General features: G+C 50.7%; 1 protein-coding gene across 1 annotated transcript in view; it reads right to left on the bottom strand.

The window, feature by feature from the left end:
• Positions 1-1,958: 1,958 nt before the first annotated feature.
• Gpr107 (G protein-coupled receptor 107) overlaps positions 1,959-22,861 on the bottom strand; it is a 65,568-nt gene continuing 44,665 nt past the window's right edge. Inside the window, exons 15-18 of the mRNA XM_038336413.2 lie at positions 12,755-12,804; positions 11,321-11,404; positions 9,975-10,096; positions 1,959-6,167 (exon numbers count right to left, since the gene is read on the bottom strand). Coding sequence (XP_038192341.1) covers positions 6,071-6,167; positions 9,975-10,096; positions 11,321-11,404; positions 12,755-12,804 — 353 coding nt within the window. The 3' untranslated portion in view covers positions 1,959-6,070. The remainder of the gene's footprint in view (positions 6,168-9,974; positions 10,097-11,320; positions 11,405-12,754; positions 12,805-22,861) is intronic.

The following is a 22,861-nucleotide window of genomic DNA, read 5'->3' as shown; positions in this document are numbered from 1 at the left end:
TAGGCCATCTCTCCAGCCCCACTGTACACTGACTGCCCAGGCCGAGGCCAGTGCTGGAGCTCAGCCAGTAACGGGGGTCCTAGTGTCCAGTGTGTAGAGCCAGTGGGTCAGAGAGCAGGCTCCTGGTTCCCGATGCCGAGCTGGGTCTATGGTGTCAGAGTTCAGACAGCCCAGCAGCAGCATTCCTAGCTGGGATGCCCTAGGTGGCCCTGGGGAAAGAATGGGAAATGGCCAACGGCCACAAAGGCTGTGTCCTGCCTCTGCCCTGCCCATCACCGTGTGACACTCAGGTAGTCACACCTTGTTAGATGTCCATGTTCACATGCCAGCTAGAGACCACCTCTGGGTTAAAGGCCCTGACCAGAGCTGCTGTCACACACAAGGACGGTCTCATCAACCTTGTCCAGCACTGCTAGGAGGCAGTCTCAGGCCCTGACAAGCTTCAGAATCAGAAATTCTGGACCCTGCAGGGCACCTGGTGCCCCTGGGAGTGAGAAAGGCTGGATTTCCACATCCCTGGGGCTGTTTCTCTATTGGTCTTTGCTACCCCTGCCTCAGCACTCTCTCCTTCTGGAGTCTTTTAATCTTTTTTCATTTTACATACCAATGCCAGTTCCCATTCCTTCCCTCCTTCTGGAGTCTTAAGACTGTCCCTCCTTTTCATCCTTTGCTCCTGACACCTCTACAAACCAACACTCACTGACAGGGGCTATAGTGGAGGCTCTGCTGCAGCAAAATCAACAGAATGACCCTCAGGCTCTGCGGAACACTAGGCGTGCCCACCATTGCTGCAGCTCTGCCCTTGCTCTGGGCTGGGACCAGACTCCACTCTTTCTCCACGTACATCTGGGCCTGGTTGCTGACTGGGTGGCATAGGGGCAGAGTGACAGCTTTCCCCAGGTTCTGTGTCTGCAGACCTCAAGACCAGGCTCCCCTAGTGGCTGCTCACCCTGGAGCAGCTCTGAGCAGGGAGTCTGGAGTGAGGCATTGTGGGAGCAGTGGGAGCTCTGAAAGGCGGCAGCATGGCTGGGAATGGAAATGATCATTATTCTTGGGGTGGGGACCTCAGAACTACTCTCACAACTTGGAACTTCACGCTTTATTTTTTTCTGTATGTAGTGTTTGTGTATTTGTGTATGTCACATCTTGATTCTGAGTGCCCTCCTCTATCATTCCCCACCTTGTTTTGAGGCAGGGTCTCTCACAGGGCCCAGGGCACACTGACCAGCGTCTGGAAATTCTCCCGCTCCCCATGTATGAGGCTTACAGACAGGCACCGCCACAGCTGGTTTTCATGTGGGCATTGGGAATCCAAACTCAGTCTGTCACGCTTGCATGGCTGGCACTTTACCCACGGAGCCACTTTTCCACGGAGCCAGACCGTATGAAAAGAATTTTTACCGTATGAACAGTGCCTGTCAACTGAAAACACTCCCAGTGAAGCACTTTGTGCTGACCCGAATGTCTGATTCCCACAGGAAGCCTGTCTCAGAAGGGGCTTGGCCCCAGATCTCTGCTGTCACCTCCCCTTTGGTGACAGCAGTGCTGAATCCTGACCTGGAGTCACCTATGACTGCACCTCATAGGTCTGCATTTGTACCATAGACCTGGTGGCAGAGCTTTGCCAGGTGGGGTTACTGGCAGCGAAAGTGGATGGAAGGCAGCCAGGTAATCAGCACAGATCACAAAGAAGGAATTGTAACAGTTCTCAACCTGTGGGTCGAATGACCCTTTCACAAGGGTCACCTAAGACCATCTACACCAGATATTTACATTACGATTCTCAACAGTAATACCGTTACAGTTATGAAGTAGCAAGGAATATAATCTATGGCCGGGGGTCAGCACAGCCCGAGGAACAGTATTAAGGGATCACAGCACTAGGAAAGGTGAGAACCACTGAGTCACAAGAAAGCAGACAGGGAGCACCAGGCTTCCCTGGGATCACAGACACAAGCTCCAGCATGGAATCTTTATTGGACATGTTTGCTTTGCAGTGAAATGCCTCCATACTAGTGGCCAGCCCACCAATCCTGAACACATCCATACCCCATGCTTGTAAATAGCCAATGGTTAATGCTACAATTACTAAGTGGCCCCAGCCCCTGCATCCCAACTTGAACAGGCACAAAGGCCCGTAAGACCTCCTGCAGATAAGTCCTCTGGGTTATTCGGCCTATTATTTGGGTCATCTAGAAAAGCTGCCTAGGAATCAGAAAGCTCTCTTGTGTGGACAGGCTATCTGGCCCTCTGCAGAGGGAGGCAGTGCATGGATGCTAAGGCTTGGCACAGACTCAGCATCCTGTCATGGGAGTGAATCTGTCTCACTTTGCTCTTTACAGACACACCAGGGACTCGTGTGCCCTCCCCAGTGGCCTATCTGCAATCTCCTTGTTGTCAGAATCATGCCAGATCCCGACATAACATGGTTCCGTCCCTCGGTGAAGTCTCTTTATAGTGCTGGGAAGCAGGGAAGTGGGCCCCGGCCCAGGTAGAGGGCCACCTAAATTTATGATTTTTTTTAATAAAAGATTTATTTATTCATTATGTATACAGTGTTCTGTCTGCATGTATGCCTGCAGCTCAGAAGAGGGCACCAGATCTCATTACAGATGGTTGTGAGCCACCATGTGGTGGCTGGGAATTGAACTCAGGTCCTCTGGAAGAGCAGCAGTGCTCTTAACCTCTGAGCCATCTCTCCAGCCCCAATTTATGTTTTTAAAGCATGAAACACATCCTACAGGACAGAAGAGGCCCCGGGGGAATTGGGAGACTCCTTGGCCTACGACCTGTGAACACATTCTAGGTGGTACACGTATAAGAAAGACTCCTATGAATGTATTTTACAGTTTTATACCAGGGCGGCCTTGGAAAGCTGCAGTAAAGGGCAGATCTTTGAGAACACTGGCCTGTTCTAAATTAACACCTTTTCAGCCAACGGATACGAATAAAGTCCTCACCCAACTCTAGAGAGGAGAGGCAGCAGCAGTGGGCAGGGTGGGTCGCTGGGCGGCACCATGATATGCTGGGCCTAGGCAAGCCACAGCCAGCACAAGCTGAGGTGGGCAGTGGCATGTGAAAGCAGGGCTGGGGCCGGGGGGCTAGGATCTTCCTGTGAGGATCAGCAGCTTGGAAGGGGAGGCTGAAGTGCTCAGCTGTCCTCTTGGGTATGCGGAACTGGGCCAGCAACCTCATCAGACTAACGCTTCCTCGAGGAACACACTTTGGGATAGACATGGGAGGTGACCAGAGGCCACTGAAAATAAACACAGAAATCTGACGTGCTTCCCCTTCTGCGAAGGCTTTGGACTCCACTCCAAGAGCCAACAGGCATTGAGGTATGAGGAGCCCACCATGTGATACAGAGCAGCAATCCAGTGTTAGTTTGCATAGTTAGCGCTCTCGGGGCAGAAAGCGTACCCTGCAGCCGGCTGCAGCAGACAATGCTGCAGTGTACCAGACCTGCAGCCAGTATGCAGGGATGGCTAAGGGAGTCAATGGGAAAGCAAGGTCGCCAGGGTGGGGCAGTGGTGCAGGGGTAAGGGAAAGGAGAAGGAGGGGAGAGAAGAGGAGGGGAAGGAAGACCGAAGGGTCAAGAAGAGCAGAAAGCCCACAAGCACCTCAGGAGCTGTGCGGCCCTGGCTGGCTGAGCAGGCAGAGGTTGGAGAGTAGAGACACGTAGGCATTTATTCCGAAGTGGTTTCTGAAGGAAAACTGGACAGACATAGACCTGGTGTGAGGCAGGATCTCTGACCCTGGAGTAAGCTGTTCCTCCAGAGAGAATGAACAGAGAACTCTATTGGTCAAATGTAAGAGCTGACTGAGTCCTTGACACTGTTAAGAACCAGGACTCAGAGCCTAACACTTGCTCCTGATGGTCAAAAAATAATTTTCTAACAAAATCCACACTTTATTAAATGTCACAACCTACAGCTTCCAGTCCACAGCACTCTTAAAGGTAGCATGGACACCTCACACAGGCAGAGGCAGAGGTGGGGGACAGAAAGTAGGGCTATAATACCACAGTGGCAGTGCAATGTGCACCCCATTTTTGCTCAGTCTCTCCAACACAAGGGCTTCACCGTTCAAGCACGGTTTGTATGCAGCCAGGTGGGCTGAGACTCAAGCTGCTACTGGTGAGCTGGGGCAACTGGGCAGCACTGGACTCCAACCAGACTCCTCTACCCAAGGACACCGCTGAATGCTGGCTCACAGCTCTCAAGATAGGGAGATGAGACACATTTACAGTGCAGGATAAAGAGCTACAAGTTCCCTTTCCACGGCCTGGGCTCTCTGGGCCAGTCTTCCCAGCTCCTTGTTAGGCTTTTGATCCTATCATTCCAGACTTCCCACCTTCCCGCCTGTGCACCCACGCTGTGGAAGAAGCAGGCTGTAGTCACTCAGCGAGGCCGGTGGGCTAAGCGGTACACAGTTCCCCTCTTGCTCTTGCCACTGAACAGTTTTATTAAAACCCAGCAACTGAGGCCCCTCATAAAAACCCTGCCTGGGGAGGCCCTCACCTTCTGTGAGTCTAGCACCTACTCAACAATGTCTTCTGCAGGGAAGCAGCAGCCTGCCCTCTGAGGGCCAGGCTTAGATGTCACCACAGGAACAAGCTTCTGCAGGGCTGGCCGAGCTCTTATGTGCAGAAAAGAAAGCATTTAAAACTATCCCCATCTCCTCTCCAACTCCCTTCCCATCACATACCTTAAACAAATAAACAAGACCAAAACAAAAAAGGAGGAAAAGGTCCCTTAAGGGAGTCCTTCAGGCCTAGCAACCTTTCTCCAGATAGACCAGCTGTGGTGGAGAGGGACCTGTTCATCCCTGGACAGTAGAAGAGGTGGCTTCTTGCTGAAGGCAAATGGGAGGTAGTAGCTGTCACCCTGGAGAGCCCGTTCCTTGAAGTTGTGACTCACTGACCAGTCGTGGGCACTAAGTCGCTTTCAGGTGCTGAGCTGGTCGCCTGTGCCCTGGGTCACATGGCTTCCAAGGTCTCCTCTGCTTCAGCACTGTCCCATGCAGGCAGCCGCTGGTTTCCTGCCCAGGCTCTGAACAGACCTTGCTGCCTCAGGTCCCTGAGCATGAGCAGCTCAACTGTGCTCACTTCCTTCACACATGCTAGGAATATGTGGTTGGGGCTCAGAAGTCCCTGCCTGGCCCATGCAAGATGTGGAACAAGTCTTTCCTAAGTATTTGCTTAGCTGCAGCCCTTCTGGCCCCCAGCGACTCCTTAAGGAACACTCCCCTGTTTTCTTTGACGCTGATCAGAAGACACAGGGGGAAGGAAAGGAAGGGCCTGGAGCCTGGAGAGCACTTCTGGAGCCTCAAGGCTCCTCTCCCCTTCACACATGCTAGAGACAACCATTTCACCAACAGGGCTGCGGTGCTGGCAGTGGCCTGGACAGCAATGCAATGGGCCCTCTCAGCTGGTCTCTAGCACCACGCTGTTCTAGGTCACCATTAGAAGAGGGGACAACACTTAGAGTGGTGCTTGGGGCCAGTGGCCCGGGACAGGTGCTTCAAACCACCTAGGGTGACTATTTGGCTTTCGAAAGTAATTCCATTCATTTCTGTTGCTGTTGCTCCCCAAAGGCAATCTCTCTCTTCTTTGTGTTCTTGGTAGACAGACATCTGCCTACATCCCAAAGTAACTTCTTTCCCCCCACCCTGGTACCAGGATTGAACCCAAGCCTCATGAAGGCTTGGCCAAGCAGTAAGCCACACCCTCAGCCTCCAAAGCCCTGTGAGCAGCAGCAGCCTGCCCTTCCCACCACCACAGCCGTTCTGAGTGGCAGCCACTGGGGGTTCCCCTGTGGAGACCCCAGATGGACTCTCCTTTACCCCCTCCTCTCTGCTCCTACCCTCCCTGAGGGACAGTCCTAGCTGCCTGGAGCCCACCACAATCAGGTTTTCTAAGAGTACATAAGTAGGTGTCCATGCACTGAGCTGTGCTGTGGGTATGGAGTGTCACTGTTGGGAGATGCCACACTGTCAGGAAGACGCTTGCTCACGACAGGGCTGTGGCTAGGCTGTTCTCATTGACAGTGCATCCTCAGAGCGGGGCCCATCACGCAGTGCACTCCCAGTCACCCTGGGGCTCCACAGAACCGTTGGTCACTTTCCTGACTTTCTTCATGTTCTCCATCACTCCTGATGCTGTCACTCTGAAAAAGAAGAGAAGTCAAAATGTTGGGGAATCTGTAACCCTGCAGAAAGCTTCTTGTAGGCCAAGGTGGAAACCTGGCCTCCTCCCACTAGTGTGATGTTGTGTGGTGTGTTATGTGGTGCTGGCAGGCCACTGACCTTTCTAAACCTAAGTATAAAGAGAAATCTTCCCTTCCAGAACCACCACGAGGAAAAAGAAGATTCCCCATGTCTCCATCAAGCTGTCATCACTGCCAACGTGAATTTTTCTCTCTCTCACCACAGTGGCCAGAAATTGTAGCCCATATTCACATTATCGTTATGGTTATGGGACATTCAGAAAAGAAAGCTAAGTAGTGGACGGACACCTGCAGCAGCTACATATAGTCACTCCCAAGGTATAGGACAGAACCACAGGCTCGGGGCTCAAAACCCTGCCCTGTGGACAGTTAACACTGCTTCCTCATGGTCTGGTGTTCCCTCGCCATTGCAAGAAGCCCTCAGCTTCTCTTCCATGCTGCTGCTGCCCGGCGCAGCTCTTCTGCACAATTATTTCACCCCCACCCTCTTCCTGCTCTTCATCTAGCTGGTCAGCTTCATCCTCTTTCAACTCAGGCTTCCAAGTGCTGTGTCCCTGAGAGCTAAGTGTCATCAGACAGCGCTAGTGCCCACCTGTACTGCTGGGCCTGGGTGGCTGCTTTCACCCCTCTAGGGGCTGTGGCCTCCCTCTGAGCAGCAACAGAGCCTATACTTGACAAGCACTCTAGGGTGATCCTGCAGCCCTGAGGATGTGTAGAAAGGAGAGAAGGCAAGGTGAGAACATCAGCCCCCGGGGACTAGGGGCAGTGGTACCAAGAGGAACAGCTGAGGGACACAAGGTTGGGTCCATGAAATAGTCACTCACCTCACTCACCCTCTGAGGACACGGAGGGTCGCCTAGACAGCTACCCAGTCCTGCTGCTGGGCCTGGCTGTGGAGCTAACACCCTAAAGCCTCAGGCGGGATACAGGGTCACACGGAGCACAGCTCTGTTCCCATGCACACTCTTAGCACCCGTCCAGTAGCCCACACCACAGCCGCCAGTCTGCTCTCATGGATCCCTGTGCAGGGGGAACTCTAGTGCACCCATGCCACAGGTGGGAAGTGAAGCCTTCTGGGGGTCACAGCTCCTAAGCAGGTCTGAGCAGCACATCCCAGAGGGCCAGCCAATAGTGTGACAAGAGAAGGCTACTGGGACCCTTGCCAGCTCCACATTTGCCCCTGTGTTTCCCCAAATCCAAAGTCCATGATCACAGCTTGTCCATCACGGCAGGCTGCAAGCAGACAGCTTGGCTGAAGCTGCCATGGACGCATCTGTTTCTTTGCCTAAGACATACTTAGGGGCTACACTGTGAGAGGCCTAGGTATGAGAATCCTGGGCATCAGATTCTCTGTCTCCCCGTGGAGTGGGAGCTTGAGGAGACTTTAGGCCCTTCCCATCTTCCCTACACAGAACCCAGGTCAGGAGCAACCAGACAGTAAGGGTGTGCAGAGCATGGCAGACACTGACAACGCTAGTTAGTAAAATGTCACCCAGAACTTTTCAACTTACTGGGTTGTTTTTGGGGTTTTTTTTTTTTTTTTTCATTTTTAACATTAAGTTTGTAACCAAAACTGGTAGACTCAAGAAAAGATGTAAAAGAAACAAGAAGGGAAAGCAAGCCCCGGTAACTTCCTTCGCAGGCTGAACATAAAAGCCATAGGCCTTAAAGGATGATGGTCAACAGGCTCCACAGGCAAGCCTGGGCCAGCACAAGGATAGGAGTTGTTCCTTGAAGCTGGCTCCTACACAGAAGAAAACAAGACAAGGAAATGACCTAGGACATGGTCACACAAATCGGGGAGGGGCACCCACTCGTGAGGCTTGTTAGGAGACCGTGGACTTGTTCTGAGGGTGTGAAAAGGAAGGCAGAGGACACAGGATACAGTTCTTACACACATTATCCACAGTAGGTCAGACCTAGTTGCTCTTACAGAAGGCTGACGCCTTAGAGAGCTAAAGACCTTCTAGAACATCGAGGCCAGAGCTCCGCTTGCCTCTGGCATGAGTTATTTGTGGAGGACTTAAGAGGTGCCACCTGTACTCACCGCCCTAGTGGAGCAGCTAACACAAAGAGCAAGCCTGCTGTCTTCCTGAGCAGAAGGGATGGCAGCCCAGGTGCTGTGCCATTCTCCTTTTCTGAGAGAGCACCAGCAGTGGCAGGACCCCCGTGGGTCTGTTCTGCCTTCACAGCTTCTCGATCTCCAGAACTCTCTGAACAGCCCCCCTTTCCCAGCTGGCCTCTCTCCCTCCTTCCTTAGATGTCTTGTGTATATTAGATACGGTCTGTCCGTGAGCTCAGCCCTATTCTATGTCCCAGGGGTCCCATTCCAGTGTCCGTACTGAGCTAAGGCAGTCTTAGAGCCCAGACTGCACTGAGGCACCGGTGATGCCAGCGCTCTAAGTAAATAAGCCTGTGTGACCATTAGACATGCAGCCCCTGCCACTGCAGCGCTCCTGTCACTGTCATGGTGTGGCTCCACCAAGCCCCAACATGGCCTGAGCTCTGGTTCCTTGTCACAGGGGTGTAAACTGAGGGCACCAAGGGGTTATCTCCATCTCCAACCTTCGCCCTGGGCTATGCCTTGCCAGACGGTAGAATTGCACTCTAGTTACAAGGCTGGAGTCTCTGCACCTCCACCTCCCTCCCAAGTTTCAAACACACTGAAACCTGACACTCTCAGACTGTCACAAAAGTCAGACTTTAAACACTGCCATGAAAGTCAGGCACAGTAGCGCACTCCTTTAATCCCAGCACTCAGGAAGCAGAGGCCTCTGTGAGTTTGAGGCCAGCCTGGTTCACATTGCCATCCAAGGATACACAGTGACACCCTGTCTCCAAAACCAAAATAAAACATTGCCACAAGACACACACATCAAAGGTACAATGGTCTAGGAAGAAACATAGGGACCCGTTCACAGTTCCACGCAGCAGAGCATGCTATGACCTCACCATTCAGCCAAACATCTAGCACCTTGCAGTGGAGGAGTAGGAGGGCCACTGGCTGACTTGTGTTGTGCCTCTTTCAAAGGCCATTTGCAAAGACTCTGCTACCTCTGCAAAAGGTTCATCTGGAGGCCCTCCTGCTCCTCCCACTATGTGAAAAAAGTATTTCTGCATGGGGGGGATGAGACATGGTCAGGGTCTGGGCCAGGATCCACCTGTACCTCAGCCTTTGAACTGGAGAGGATAAAAGCAATGGGGCAGGGCCAGGGAGTCTTGTCCTGAGCTGATCACCACACACACAGCCCAGCTCCTCAGAGTTAGAGCTGGCACAGTGATGCCCATCTGGCAAATGACCCTTTCCTGAAAATAGGGCCCGTAGTTCCTAACCCTGTGACTCAGATGCTGTCAGAGGTGTCCCCTGCTGTCAACCTGTGGTGACTCAGAAGACGTCATTTTCAAACACTAATTAGCAATGCTTGCAGCCTGACAGCAGTTCTAAACTGGCCCAGAACATTTCCAAACTCTTGCCACCGGGTCACTGGAGCTGCTCCAGTGATACTTAACAGGATGGAAAGTTCCTATCTTCTCTGACAAGACTGAGCAATGGCTGGCAGACACTGCACTTCAAACCAGCTAAGCACACCAGGGGCTCCAGTGTCCATGTCCTTCTGCTAAAAATAGAGGTACCACCTCTAAGCTGCAGGATGCTGAGAGCAGGGGATTCACTGCACACCATGCCTTTAAGTTCAGAGAACATAAGGAGGGAGGGAGGGAGGGAGGGAGGGGGGAGGAAGAGCTTACACAGACTCCATCTCCAGGTCATCTTCCTCCTGAGAGAGCTGCAGGTAGGGGTTATCTGAAGCCGGGCGGAATTTATACCCCGTCAGGACAAAGAACACCAGTGTGGCTGTTTCATCCAGCAGCTGCAAATTTAAAATCCACCCCAAAATAAAAGGATTAGCAACACTGCTCTTCAGAAAGCAATGGAACTAAACAAGCTGCTGCCTCCTTCAGTCTCTGCATGCTTCACCAACAGCAACAGCTCCAGAAGGGACACTGAAGTGTATCCATGGGAACCCACTTTTTTTTTATGATGAGAGGGTCTTAGTGTGAAACCTAGGCTGCCTCAGTAATGGTAAACCTAGCTTCCCAAGTAATGGGTTACAGTCTTCCATCACATTGGTTCATTTTATATTTTCTCTGTCCTACTTGTTCTTTCTTTTTCATTAATATAGTGTGTGTGTGTGTGTGTGTGTGTGTGTGTGTGTGTGTGTACACTGTGGAGTTGAGTGTGGAGGTCAGAGGACAACTTACTTATGGAACTGCAATTTCTCCTTCCATCATGTGGGTCCTGGGGGATTAAACTCAGGTCATCTGTCTTGGCAGCAAACACCTTTACCAGCTGAGCCATCTGCCCAGCTGGGGCATGGGGTGGGGGTTCTAGTAAATTAATCCTTCTTTAAAAAAAAAAAAGACTTTCATTGTACTTTTTATCTGTGTGTATGTGTGTATGTCTACTTGTGTTGCACACCTGTACAGTGGCTGCACAGACCAGAAGAGGGTGTTGGCTCCGCTGGGGCTGGATTTACAAACCATTGTTAGTTGCCCACCCTATGTAGTTTCTAGGAACTGACTGTGAGTCCTCTGGGAGAACAGCAAGTGCTCTTGACCTCTGAGTCACCTCTCCAGCCCCAAGAACAAAGGCCCGACTGCACAGTAGCACTCGGTGACCCATGACTAGTTCTAGTATCTTACAAAGATAATTCATAATTATAATAAAAGCAATAGGTTCAAAAACCCAAAATTAAAAAACAAATCACCAAATCATGAAGAACTAAATTCAAAACTACTCAAGCTCTGTGACTGAAGGCAAAGGTGGATAAATTCTAATTACGCAGAGCGAATCTCACTCGCTCTGCTTGAGGCTTTTCTCCTCAAAGACTTAGAATTAATCAATAATGCAATTACACCCAGATTTCTCATGTAACCCAACAGCTCGTCTAGACACACAGATCACTATATCTGGAGAGCAGAGGAGACGGAAGGTCTTAACAGTCATCCCCAGGAAAGTCAGGCGCGATCTTAAGCTATGCCCAAGACATGATCCTCAGATATAAATTCCAAACTGTCCCCCAAGAGCTGCAGACCTGGTAGAGCCACTTCCACTGGAATGGAACGGCAAACTTGAGAAGGAAGGCGATGATCCTGGTGAAGTAAATGTAGCACACGATCTACAGAAGAAGGACATCAGAAATTAGAGTACTGTTTTCTGCCACTAATTACCTCCAAAGCAGAAAATAGTTCCCAGAAGGAAAAGATGTGGTCTATAGCCCTGGTTACCAATTCAGCAAGGAAAGCTGGAGGCTCTGCTCTACATGTCTTCCTCATGGTGGCCAAGACACTGACCAGGCCCGCCCTGGGAGACTAGTCCCTTTGTATGGCTGTTCTAACCTTTCTCACCACCCACATGCAGGTCATTTGGTGTCAGTCCCCCAGGCCTGGGAGCAGTTCCCAGCAGCTACAGCCGAACAGTCCCATTGGGAGCATGTGGATGACACAGTGAGCAACTGAGGCCCAAACTCCAGGACATACAGAACCACACACCCAAGCCGCTAACACCTTTTTTTCCCATGATGAGGCCTCTGTGAACTGGCCATGAGACCATACTGAACACCAGACCAGGTTAGGGTTGGCTAGGCTTGCAGGCCAGGCAGTATAGGTACAGTGTCTCCCTGGCCTTGCCAAAGAACCACTTCTCTATATCGTTATAGGCATCAGGAAATGCTCTGTGGTGACACAAGATCCGTATAGACAAAACAGACAAACAGTGAGAAGGAGCGAGCAAGTTCAAGAGCACCAGCTGGATGGGTGTCTGCCCTGCTTTTCTGCTGCCACCTCCAACGTCTGAACATTTGCTTGGGCGGAGCTGTCAAGCTTCCTTGTGGGAGTCAAGGAAATAATGTGCTCACACCACAGGGCTACGGGGCTACACTTACACAAGGCTTTATGTTCATCACTGACTTGCTGGACACAATGATGCATGCATGCCTTTAATCCCAGCACTTGGGAGGCAGAAGCAATGGAACACAAAACCAAAAATCCCAAAACAAAACCAGCCTCAATTTTCTGTTTTTAAGGGACATATCACTGCAATATAACTAGCTCCTGCCCGGCAAACGGAGAGAGTGGTGAACATGCAGAAATTTTTGTGGGGAGCCTGCAGAAAAACACAAGGGTGAACCCATATTCCTAAATGGGCAGAAAGGGCAAGTCAGGGAATGACTGGGTGTGGTCTAGAACTTGGGGATCACATACTAGCCTGGACACTATCCACCCACCCCCACAGTCACTCCCACACTCCTGCAGTTCTGGTTTCCCACGAAGTGTATGTGCTACTTTCCTAAGTATTTAAAGACACTTCTAACACTAAGGCTTAAAAGCAGCAACCCAGATTTTTCACTGCCACTTTAGGAAAGGGGACATGGGGTTGTGGGGCCACTGGTGGGTCCAGGTGCGGTGGCTGCTGTCACCAGGCCCGCACACTGATCTTATTTATAGATTTAGTTTTGTATTTTACTCACCAAGACGTAGTAATGTCTGAAAAGCTTCAGCTTTGCTAAGTTAATGGCAGCTACAAAGAGAATGAAAGGTGCATTAACTTTTTTTTCATCCAATCACTGACCATCTGCCCTGCCGCCTACTCCCATTCACCCATATGGAGACAAAGTCTTACTATGTGGGCCAGGCTGCTATGAGGCAAAAACCCCTCCTCAGCCCTAAGCAGTTTGAAGTGCTGTGCTTGAACTTCACAGGGTATACAGATACAGAAGGGACATGATTTTATATCATATATATTATTTATATTACACACACACACACACACACACACACACACACACACACATATATATATATATATATGATTTTAAAAATCACGTCCCTTCTGTATCTGTATACCCTGTGGGTGCAGAGGAGATAATCACACATGTGTGCACACACAGAGATAGAGAGAGTGTGATATAGACAGAGAGAGAGAGAGAGAGAGAAGAAAAGGAACAAGCTGAGTACCTGGCCAGTAGCATGATGCCATCAATCTCTCGACTGTTTGAGGCAACACCTCACTTAGGAAATGGGTGCTATGGATGGGATCTCAGTAAGGACAAGGGTCAGGGCTAACATCTCCAGCCCTGCACTGCAGCTGAGGGACAGTTGCCCCCTCCGCCAGAAGCAGACCAGGGTGGCCCACAGACCCATCTGAGGGCCTCTCACAGGGGCAAATGCAATCAACTCTCGGGTGCACTCGGGAAACCTCACTTCCATTTCCTCACAGGCTTCAGAGTTAAGTCCTTGGAAATCAGGCTCCTTGGTTAAGCTTTCTCTTCAAGAACGCTCAAGGTCAGCCACACCGGGACACCCAGCTTCCTGACACTGCCTATAGCTATGAAATATTGATGACCACAGAGAGTAGCCTGGCTCCCTCCCCGATTAGCAACCCTTTCATTCATCATAGCCTTCCTGCAGGAGACAAATTAATTTTGCTTAACAGCATTCAATTACTGATTCAGTTTAAGAATGGGACTGTGGGTGGCAGACATTCAGATTTCTTCTTCCTTTCCCCTCTGGCTCAGGATGTGTGGGGAAACGAAGCTTAGGATGCCCACAGAGATTCCAGAAACCCTAAGTCATCAAGGTGATTGTTACTAAAGGTACTGCCAGGTCTTCTGAGAGGCAGCCTTTCCAGAGAGTTCCAAAGTCCAGAGACACACTGGCTTTTCGTGTGTACTTGTGTGTGTGTGCGTGTTTGTGTGTAGTCATGCACGTAGGAACAAGCACACACACCCAGCAAGCAAGGGAGGTGACAACTGGCAGACCACCCAACACTCTCAACTCTGCATCTCTGAGAATCATGGTTTTTTTTGTTATTTTTTTTTTTAAACAAGCTCTCTGGTTCTCATCTTTTGTTTGTCCAGTCAATACTAGTTGACCAAGTCCTGCCTTGCACCAGGCATTGGGTACAAACAGTGCTCTGGGTAGTTGCAGCATCATCCCGGCTGTCGGGGACACCCAGAGGCTGGGAGGGGTGTCACTAAGACACACGAGGTGAATCAGACTATCCTAGAGCTTGGGTTTTGCCCATATGCACCCCCACTCCACTACCCTCCCATCTTCTGATTCCACAACAGGGCCAGGTCCCACCACACTCTGCGGCAGAGCCAGCCAAAGCTTGACTCGAGGGCATTACACCTTGTCACCCAGGGTGACCAATAATTTTCTCTTTTCCTAAATGGCCATAAAGTGTTTAGTGCTTTCAAGTTCTCTTCCAAACTCTGCAGGCTGAAGGAGTCCTGAAGATGGAAGCTTTGCACCCGGAGAAGTGACTGCCTGGCGGGGGGTGTCCTGCTTCCTTCTCGGAGTCCCGGGTGCTGGGAAAGGGAAAGGGACGAGCTGATGGAGGATGAGGCAGGGTTTTCCAGGGGAGTCAGGCAGGAAGGGAAGGAACCAATGGGCCCTACTGTGGAAGAGAGGGGCTCAGCATGCTAGACCTTGGGGAGGCTGGCAACAGGGCTCGACAGAGAGTAAAGACACAAGACTGTGAACTTGTCGTTACTGGTTCTGAGAGCCCCCGGAGTTTTAACAGAGAAAACCAATAGTAAGAGCCCAGCTGAGGGAATGCCCCCACAGACGCACAGTGACTGGGTGTGGTTGAGACAGCAAGCAGCAGGTTCAGCCAGACACTGTGGCAGAGACTAGGAAGGAGTCCCACGGGGAACTATGAAGGACATGGGGCAGGAGTGGGTGTGAGGAAGGGCTGAGCCCTGGAGATCCAAGGGCTGATTATGGAGAGTTAGAGCAGAGTGAGACGGTGGCACCCCCTCCCCCGCCGTCACATGCCATGATGCCACACCTCCAGCTACAGACACTCTCTGAAGGGAGGTGGGCTACAAACAGCCTCTAACTGAGCCTGTGTGCCTGGCACCCTCACACCAGACGGTTTGCTACAGAACACTGCCATGTTACCCAGCACTCCCAGGGCTGACAAATTGGTCTCAGAAGAATGTGAAGAGCTCCAGGCCATTTCCTAAAGCAGTCACAAAGACATCTTGCTAACACCATGGCATTAATTAGCACTGCTGCTGGCAGGGACCAGGCCCCTCAGGCCTCAACCCTGTTAGTCAGTTCTCTCTAGCCACCCCTGCAAGCGGGTAAGTGGAGGTGGAACAGGACGGAAGAACACAAAACACAAAGTCACAGTGGAGCTGTACGTCCAGGGTTCAAACCTCAGTTCTTCTGCCAGTTCTACTCATGTGATACTAAGCAAGTCATCTACCCTCTCTCTGAACTTCAGTTTGTCCATCTGTTAAGGCAGGAACAATAATATCTACCCATAGGGTCACTGGGGTAATCGGCAAGGTAATACAGGCAGCAAACAGCTCAGTACCTGGATGATGTTCCAAGTTTATCAGAATCCTGTCAGGATTACATGGGGCTAGCCTGCATCAAAGGTGGCCACAATGACTAGCAGAAACCCAGAGTCTAGTATTACTGCAACAAAATGTGAACCAGGGACTGCTAGCATGCCCAGGCTCTCTTGGAAACAGTGCAACCTGCTATATGGAATTGATGAGTCAGGGCACAGGGCAGAGGACCAGCCACAAGGTGAAACCTCCCAGCATCATGAGAGGAGCAGCCAGCAGCAGGTCACAACCTGGAATCCCAAACCTCCCTTTCTTTTCTTCCAAAGATTTCCTGGGAGTTTAGGAGGCTGACAGCTTGCTGCTCCCTGCACCACAGGGAGCTGGGCTCTCATGGGAGTCATAGTTTGTGGAGGCTTGGCTGGCTATTTCTGACTCTGCTACACTGCAGTAGCAAAATATGGTCAAAGAATGAGCAGGCCAGAGGGAGCCAGGAGCCCTCAGTTCCAGACCCTGCTCCATTGTAAGTACACACACCTGCCCCTGACCTGTGCATCCTCCTCATCTGGAGGGGAGCTTCTTTAGGGCAGAGGCTCCTGCCCAGGGAGCACCAGAGCTTCATTAATTAAAGCATTTTGCTTTGTTTTCAAGACAGTGTTTCTCGGTGTAGCCCTGGCTGTCTCAGAACTTGATCTGTAGAACTCAGAGATGGCCTGCCTCTGCTGGGATTAATGGCATGTGCTGCCATCACCATCACCTGGCATAAATTCAAGGATTCTTAGGGAATCTGGCCCAGGCCCAGCTGAGGAGGTTGGAGCTCCTGCTGGGAGGGGAATAAGCAGCATGGCCACAGCTCCAGGGCTCCCCTAGTTAGAGCCCCCCCCAACCAGACTCTTCTCCTCCTGCCCAGAGGAAACGGGCCTCAAGTGGAGCCTGAAGCCTGGCGAAGGCATCTTCCTGCCAATACCCCCAGGTCAAGAGTTAACACACAGCTGCTACAGGAGGTGCTGCTGCCCTTCCCTAGACTGCCACCCTCCCTCAAGCCACGGTGACCAAAAAGACCAAAAAGCAGGTGGCAGCTACTTGGGGAGAGGGAGCAAGAGCCATTTGTCTTCAGGGATGCAGCACCAGCGAGCTGCCGATGGTCTTGGAAATAGCCCCACACCATGTCACACAGGCAAGCCTAATTAGTCTCTGCTGGGACTGGTCAGGAGGTTAAAGGGGGCCTGAGTTTGATTCCTAGAATCCATGGTCTGAGATACTCAGTATTCCCTTGACTCCCCTCAATTCGAGCGTTATGGCTCACACATGTTCTCCCACTCCCTTGCATATGTACACATGCATGTGCGCACATACAAATAATAGACAAAATAAAATTAAGGGCCAGTAAGATGGCTCCGTAGGTAAAGGTGACTGCTACACACCTGACAATCTGACCTCATCCCTGGGAGCCACGCAGTGCAAGGAGAATGGATTCAACAGAGTTGTCCTCTGACTTTTACAGCTTCACCCTAGCACATACATGTATGATGTGCACACACACACACACACACAGAGAGAGAGAGAGAGAGAGAGAGAGAGAGAGAGAGAGAGAGAGAGAGAGAAAGAAATTCAAAAATAAATAAAATGAAAGACATGAGAGGGAAATGTGCTGAGGAAAAGGGTTCCAGAAGGGACGGTGATGGAAGAGATGGAGCAGATGTAAACAAAATATACTAGACGTGGATGAGTTTGACGATAAATTCAAAAACATCTCTAAAAGGGAATCGGAAAGGGCGCTCTGCTGCTAAAAGCAAGCACATGCTGCTCTTGCAGAGGACCTGAGTTTGGCGCCCAGCACCCATACGAGCTGGCTCACAACCGCCTGCAAATCCAGTTCCAGGGGATCTGGTTCCATCGTCTAGTCTCCTCAGGCTCTCCACACATGTGCATAACCGACCCCTGCCCTCCCAGACACACATGAATATACAGAATTAAAACCTTTTCACATCTTAAAACTAAACCCCCAAGAAGGCCAGAGACTGCTCACACCTGCCCCCAGCTGATTCCTTTGATAGTTTTGAAACTACCCAGAAACGAGACTGTCACTGTCTGCTGAAGGTGCCCCCACTGTGCCAATTCTTCTGCTTCATCTCACAGGCTCCTTAGAGATGTGTCTGGGATGAAGGATCTGGCCTGGTGAAGGCTAGACAGACTCAGCCTGTAAGTGGAGAAGCCAGGCCTCAAGCTCAAGGCCACCATCCTTAGCACCAAGTTCCCTCCGCCTGCACTCCACTGACCACTGCCATCAGGACTCTTGCTGGTGACTGCAGTGCCATTCTCAGCAATGACTGTTGACTTACAGGGCACACAGAAGCAAAAGCCCAGGACAGCTTATTAATCTTTGCCTCAGTGTGAAGAAAGCCCCAGACTTAAGACATGGCTTCTTCACTCTGCCCCCTGCTCCTCCCTGCTGTGCCATGGAGGCAATTCTTAGTCAAACACAAAAGCTGAAGGAGCAGGTTTTGGCCAGCAGCATGATTCGCTCAGACTCACTCTGAGCCAAGCCCCCACCTCCATCTGCTTAAGCTGCAGCTCAAGCCCACTCTGCAGAGCGCAGAAGAGCTCTGCGCGTGCTCACACGCTGGCCCCATGGCCTGAGCACAGCCTCGCTGTCACCATCAGTGTCAGCAATGAGACAAGCCCAGAGATCTGGGACTACTCTGGCCTTACAGTGCTCACGGGAGCCCTACAGCCTCCATGAGAAAATCCGCTGACAAATCTCGGACAGTTTGGGCGAGCGAGCACAGGGAAAGGGGCTGTAACCGCCAGTAAGGGCAATAAAATGGTTGCTCAGAGACAGCCTCTGAGCTAAGTTACTCAGAGCAGAGGACACTCTCCTCTTCAAGCCATCAGAGGTGAAAAGTGATTAAAATCTATTCCTACATGCATTTCAAGCAACAGTCCAAAGATGTCAAAGGTGAGCTGACCCATCGGGGCTGTGCACCTGCGCCAGACCATCTCTTCAACAACAGAAATGCTAGTGGGCCAGCCAGACAGGTGGCTCAGGCCTAGAGGATAGCTTGTTTCTCAGGAGCTTCAAGGGAGAATCTCTAGTCTGGAAGTTTGGGATTAGCCCAGGCATTAAAGTAAAAACCCAAGTTCAAAGACCACAGGGCAGGGGATCCCACCTGTCATCAGTACTGCTCAGGGAGAGGTACAAGGGCTAGTCCAGACTGGCTGGCTGTGCCTCCACCGCTCCAGCAGCACAGCGTGCAGCTGCAGAGAACTAGTGCATCAGATGGACACCGGAGAGACAGCAGCCAAGCTTGAGCATGTCACTCTCAGCTCTCCACTGCAGTTACAACCAGCAGGGAGCCAGGATGAAGGTCACACCTCTGCCTGTTTGATAACACAGGCCACCAATGCAAGCAATGATCTCTGGGTAGAGAGTCTGACCTTCCTGGACTACTGCAGTGATCAATCAGGAAGAATAAGCTGCAGTCCTGAGACATGCCAGCAGCTCGGGGCAGAAGAAGCAGGCCATGAGGGGCAGCCAGCACAAAGCAGGCACACTCAGCTCCTGATACTTAATGAAGTGGTACATCTGCCATCAGCTGCTTCTCAGTCTGTGCTGGGAGAAGCCCCTGGGCTCTGGGTTGTGTATTGCTTGACCTCAAGATGGCACTACTCATTAAGTAAGGGATTAATTATTTCACAGTGTTGGAAGATACGAGTTGGTAACAATTCGGGAATTTTGAATGTGTCTGAGGGGAAAAAAACCAGGTTTTTGGTGGATAACATATTAAACAGCTTATTTCAAACTGGCTTTATGAGATATTCTTTCTATTGCTCTTTCTGAGCTGTGCTTGAGATTTTCCTAGGATCCGGAACCCTCTGATAATGTGTAGACAACTGCCCCCACAGTATGCAGCCCCTCAGGAGCCCTGGAGGAGTCATCTGCAGACACCGTGCGCACAACGGCTTGTGTGAGGGTCCTGAGAGCAAGACAGCACACGATGAGGCTTTTATGGGACCACTGTGGGCCACAGGAGAAACAGGCACCTTTGAGGTGTTCCTGGGACAGCACCAGGAGAGAATACGACTGCAGGCAGCTTCTGTCAGGCTGCAGGAAGCCAGCACAACACCCTGGGAAGCAGCTCCAGACTTTTGGCCAGGGTGTTCTGATGTCCTTAGCCACACAGGGTCAAAAGGAAGGTGACAATGTTCTGTGATCAAATAAAGGAAATCATTTCTTTGCTTCTTCTGTTACAACACCCTGTTCTAGGGCTAGAGAGATGGCTCAGTGGTTAAGAGCACTGACTGCTCTTCCAGAGGACCTGGGTTCGATTCCCAGCACCCACATGGCAGTTCATACTTGTCTGTAATTCCAGTTCCAGGGAATCTGACACCTCCATACCAATGCACATAAAATAAACTTGTTAAAAAAAAAACCTGTTCTAAGTGACAGGGTCCAACAGCTGGGCCTCAGCAACAGAGTGCATGCAAAGGCGCTGTAGGGCAGGGAAGCACATAGCTGCACCCAGATCCACGGGTGTCCCCACAGCAGGCAGGGAGACTCGGAAGTATAGCTAGGAGGGCCCCCTTCTCTTGGTCTCTTCCCCTCACTTGCTGCACACAGCATCATGCAAGGCTCCTATGTGGAAAGTGAAGCTGAGGCCGGACAAGCCTGCTGCAGAGACACTGAAGTGAAAGAGCTGGGGAAATGTGCTTACGAACCACTAAAGCCAGGGCTCTGCTCCATGTTCAAAGGTGTCTGCTAAGGACCAGTACACAGTCCCTCAAGAGACACTAACTAGTTAAGGGGAAGTACACAGTCCCTCAAGAGACACTAACTAGTTAAGGGGAAGTACACAGTCCCTCAAGAGACACTAACTAGTTAAGGGGAAGTACACAGTCCCTCAAGAGACACTAACTAGTTAAGGGGAAGTACACAGTTCCTCAACAGACACTAACTAGTTAAGGGGAAGTACACAGTCCCTCAAGAGACACTAACTAGTTAAGGACAAATACACAGTCCCTCAAGAGACACTAACTAGTTAAGGGGAAGTACACAGTCCCCCACGAGACACTAACTAGTTGACAAGAAGTACACAGTCCCCACATGACAGGCGAGGTAGGAGAGCAGAGCAGTCTAAGGCTTGACGAGCACAGCTCAGGCCACAAAGCTGGAATTCAGCAAAGCCTTAAAAGCAACCAAGGTTTACACTGAAGCACAAGGCCAGGCCAGCAGTCAGTACCAGTGCATGCTATATGTGGTCTGAAACATGACATCTCTTAAATGCCTAAAGTAGCCAGGGGTGGCAAACTTTGTCTATGCAGGGCAGGAGAGCAGCTGTTAAGCTCGGTTGACCCTCAAATTCCTGTGACTACCCAGCTCTGCCACTGCAGACACTCATGGCTACAGTCAAATACAATATTATTTATAAAAACCTGCAGATACAGCTGAGTTGTTAAGATTGTCTAGTTTGATCTTCAGCACCCATAAAAAAGGGCGTGGTGGTTCATGTATGTAATCCCAGCACATGGGATGTGATAGAAGCACATGGATCATAACTAAAACACAGCATGATCCAGTGAAAACATAGGCAAATGATTTGAAATAACATCTTCCCAAAGAAGATACACTAATGGCCACTAAGCGCCTGAAGTCCGGATGGCATCACTAATCCCCAGTAAATGCAAAGGGCAAGCGCACAGAAGCAGCATGTCACCCCCGCTAGGAAGCTGCAGCTACTGTCTCACTGATGCACAAAGCCTGCTCCATCACAGCAGGCAAGGCACGGTGACAGTGTCGCAGTCAGAAAGCAGAGACAAAGGCTGGTTCAGCTTGCTTTCTCCTTCTTACACAACCTGAAACCGCAGCACAGGGACGGTGGTCTCCACATTTAGAGTAGATCTTCTACCTCAATAAGCTAATCTAGATAATCCTCACAGGCGTGCCTGAGAATTGTTTCCACGGTTAAACCACCATCTGTTGTGGCAAATAGATAACAGGAAGGAGAGTCTCAGTGAGTCTAGGTCAGGTTGGCCCGTGGGAGACTGTCTTGACTGATAACTAATGTAGGAAGACCCGTCCATTGTGGGAGGCATGACTCTCTATGCAGGAGGTACAGAACAGGGTAAGAGGAGAAAAATAGCTGAGAAGAAGCATGTTAGCAAGGATCTATGTTGATTCTCCCTGCTCTTTAGTGCGAATGTGCTGTTTTAAGTTCCTGCCTTGACTTTCCCCAATAATGAACTGTAGCCTGGAACTGTAACCCTAAACTTCTTTTCTACCTTTCTAAAAGCTTCTTACCAGGATAGGTCTTACAGCACCAGAAATGAAACTAGAACAAATGGCAACAGAACAATAAAACAAAAATGGGCTACAGATGTACACCCCCTGGTGGGCAAGTACTGAGCACTGAGAGCCTCAGTTCAATCCCTGACACACACCAAACAACCTAGAAAGTTCTGGTGATGATGTGGCAGAGTCAGAATCCAACATGGAATCCGGGCAAGAATGTATAATGGTGCAGATACTTTGGCAAACAGGAGTACCATGAGATTCGGTGCCACCTCTAAGCAGATACAAACAACACAGCAGACTTAACAGGTATGTATAGACCCAAGTCCACCATAACCAAAAGGTGACAGCAACTCAAATGACCTTTGACACATGGATAGTGAGTGAAAAAAGGTGCATACATACACACGGTATTAGCACTAAAAAGCCAGAAAATTCAGGCCCAGGCTTATGACGTGGACCAACTTTAGGAAACTGTGCTAAGTTGAACAAGCCAGACACAAAAAGGCAAACATTGCAGACACCACTAACAGGAGGTCCCAGCAGCCGAATTCACAAAGGGTGGCGGTGGCGGTGGAACCAGGGTTAAGGAGTGGGAGGGCACAGCTTCAGTCTAGGAAGTTAGAAAATTGGCGATGGACGGTGCCGACAGCTGCACAACCATGGAAACACCCAGAGCAGCACAGAACTGGACACTCAGAAACAGTTCAAGTTTAACAGCAACTGGGGGCTAGCACATCTCAAAAAAATACAAGTGTCCTGGGGGTGAGGACCATTCATAAGGCCCTGATTCTGCCTTCTGAAGTTTTGCCCCTGCCTGCCTGTGATGTCACCTACCAGGTGGAACACAGTGTGATGTCATGCATCAGGTGGAGCACACTGTTTCAGTGAACAGCACTGCTCTCAAGCTCTGCAGCACTTCTAAATCAACCCCACACTGGCAGTGTTCCTTCTGCACGCCCTGAGGGTCTGAAGAACTAGGACTG

The sequence above is a fragment of the Arvicola amphibius genome, chromosome 7, assembly GCF_903992535.2.
Source record: "Arvicola amphibius chromosome 7, mArvAmp1.2, whole genome shotgun sequence".
Classification (NCBI taxonomy): Eukaryota; Metazoa; Chordata; class Mammalia; order Rodentia; family Cricetidae; genus Arvicola; species Arvicola amphibius.
Note: the sequence above shows the minus strand (reverse complement) of the source record. Positions and strands in the feature narration are given on the sequence as shown.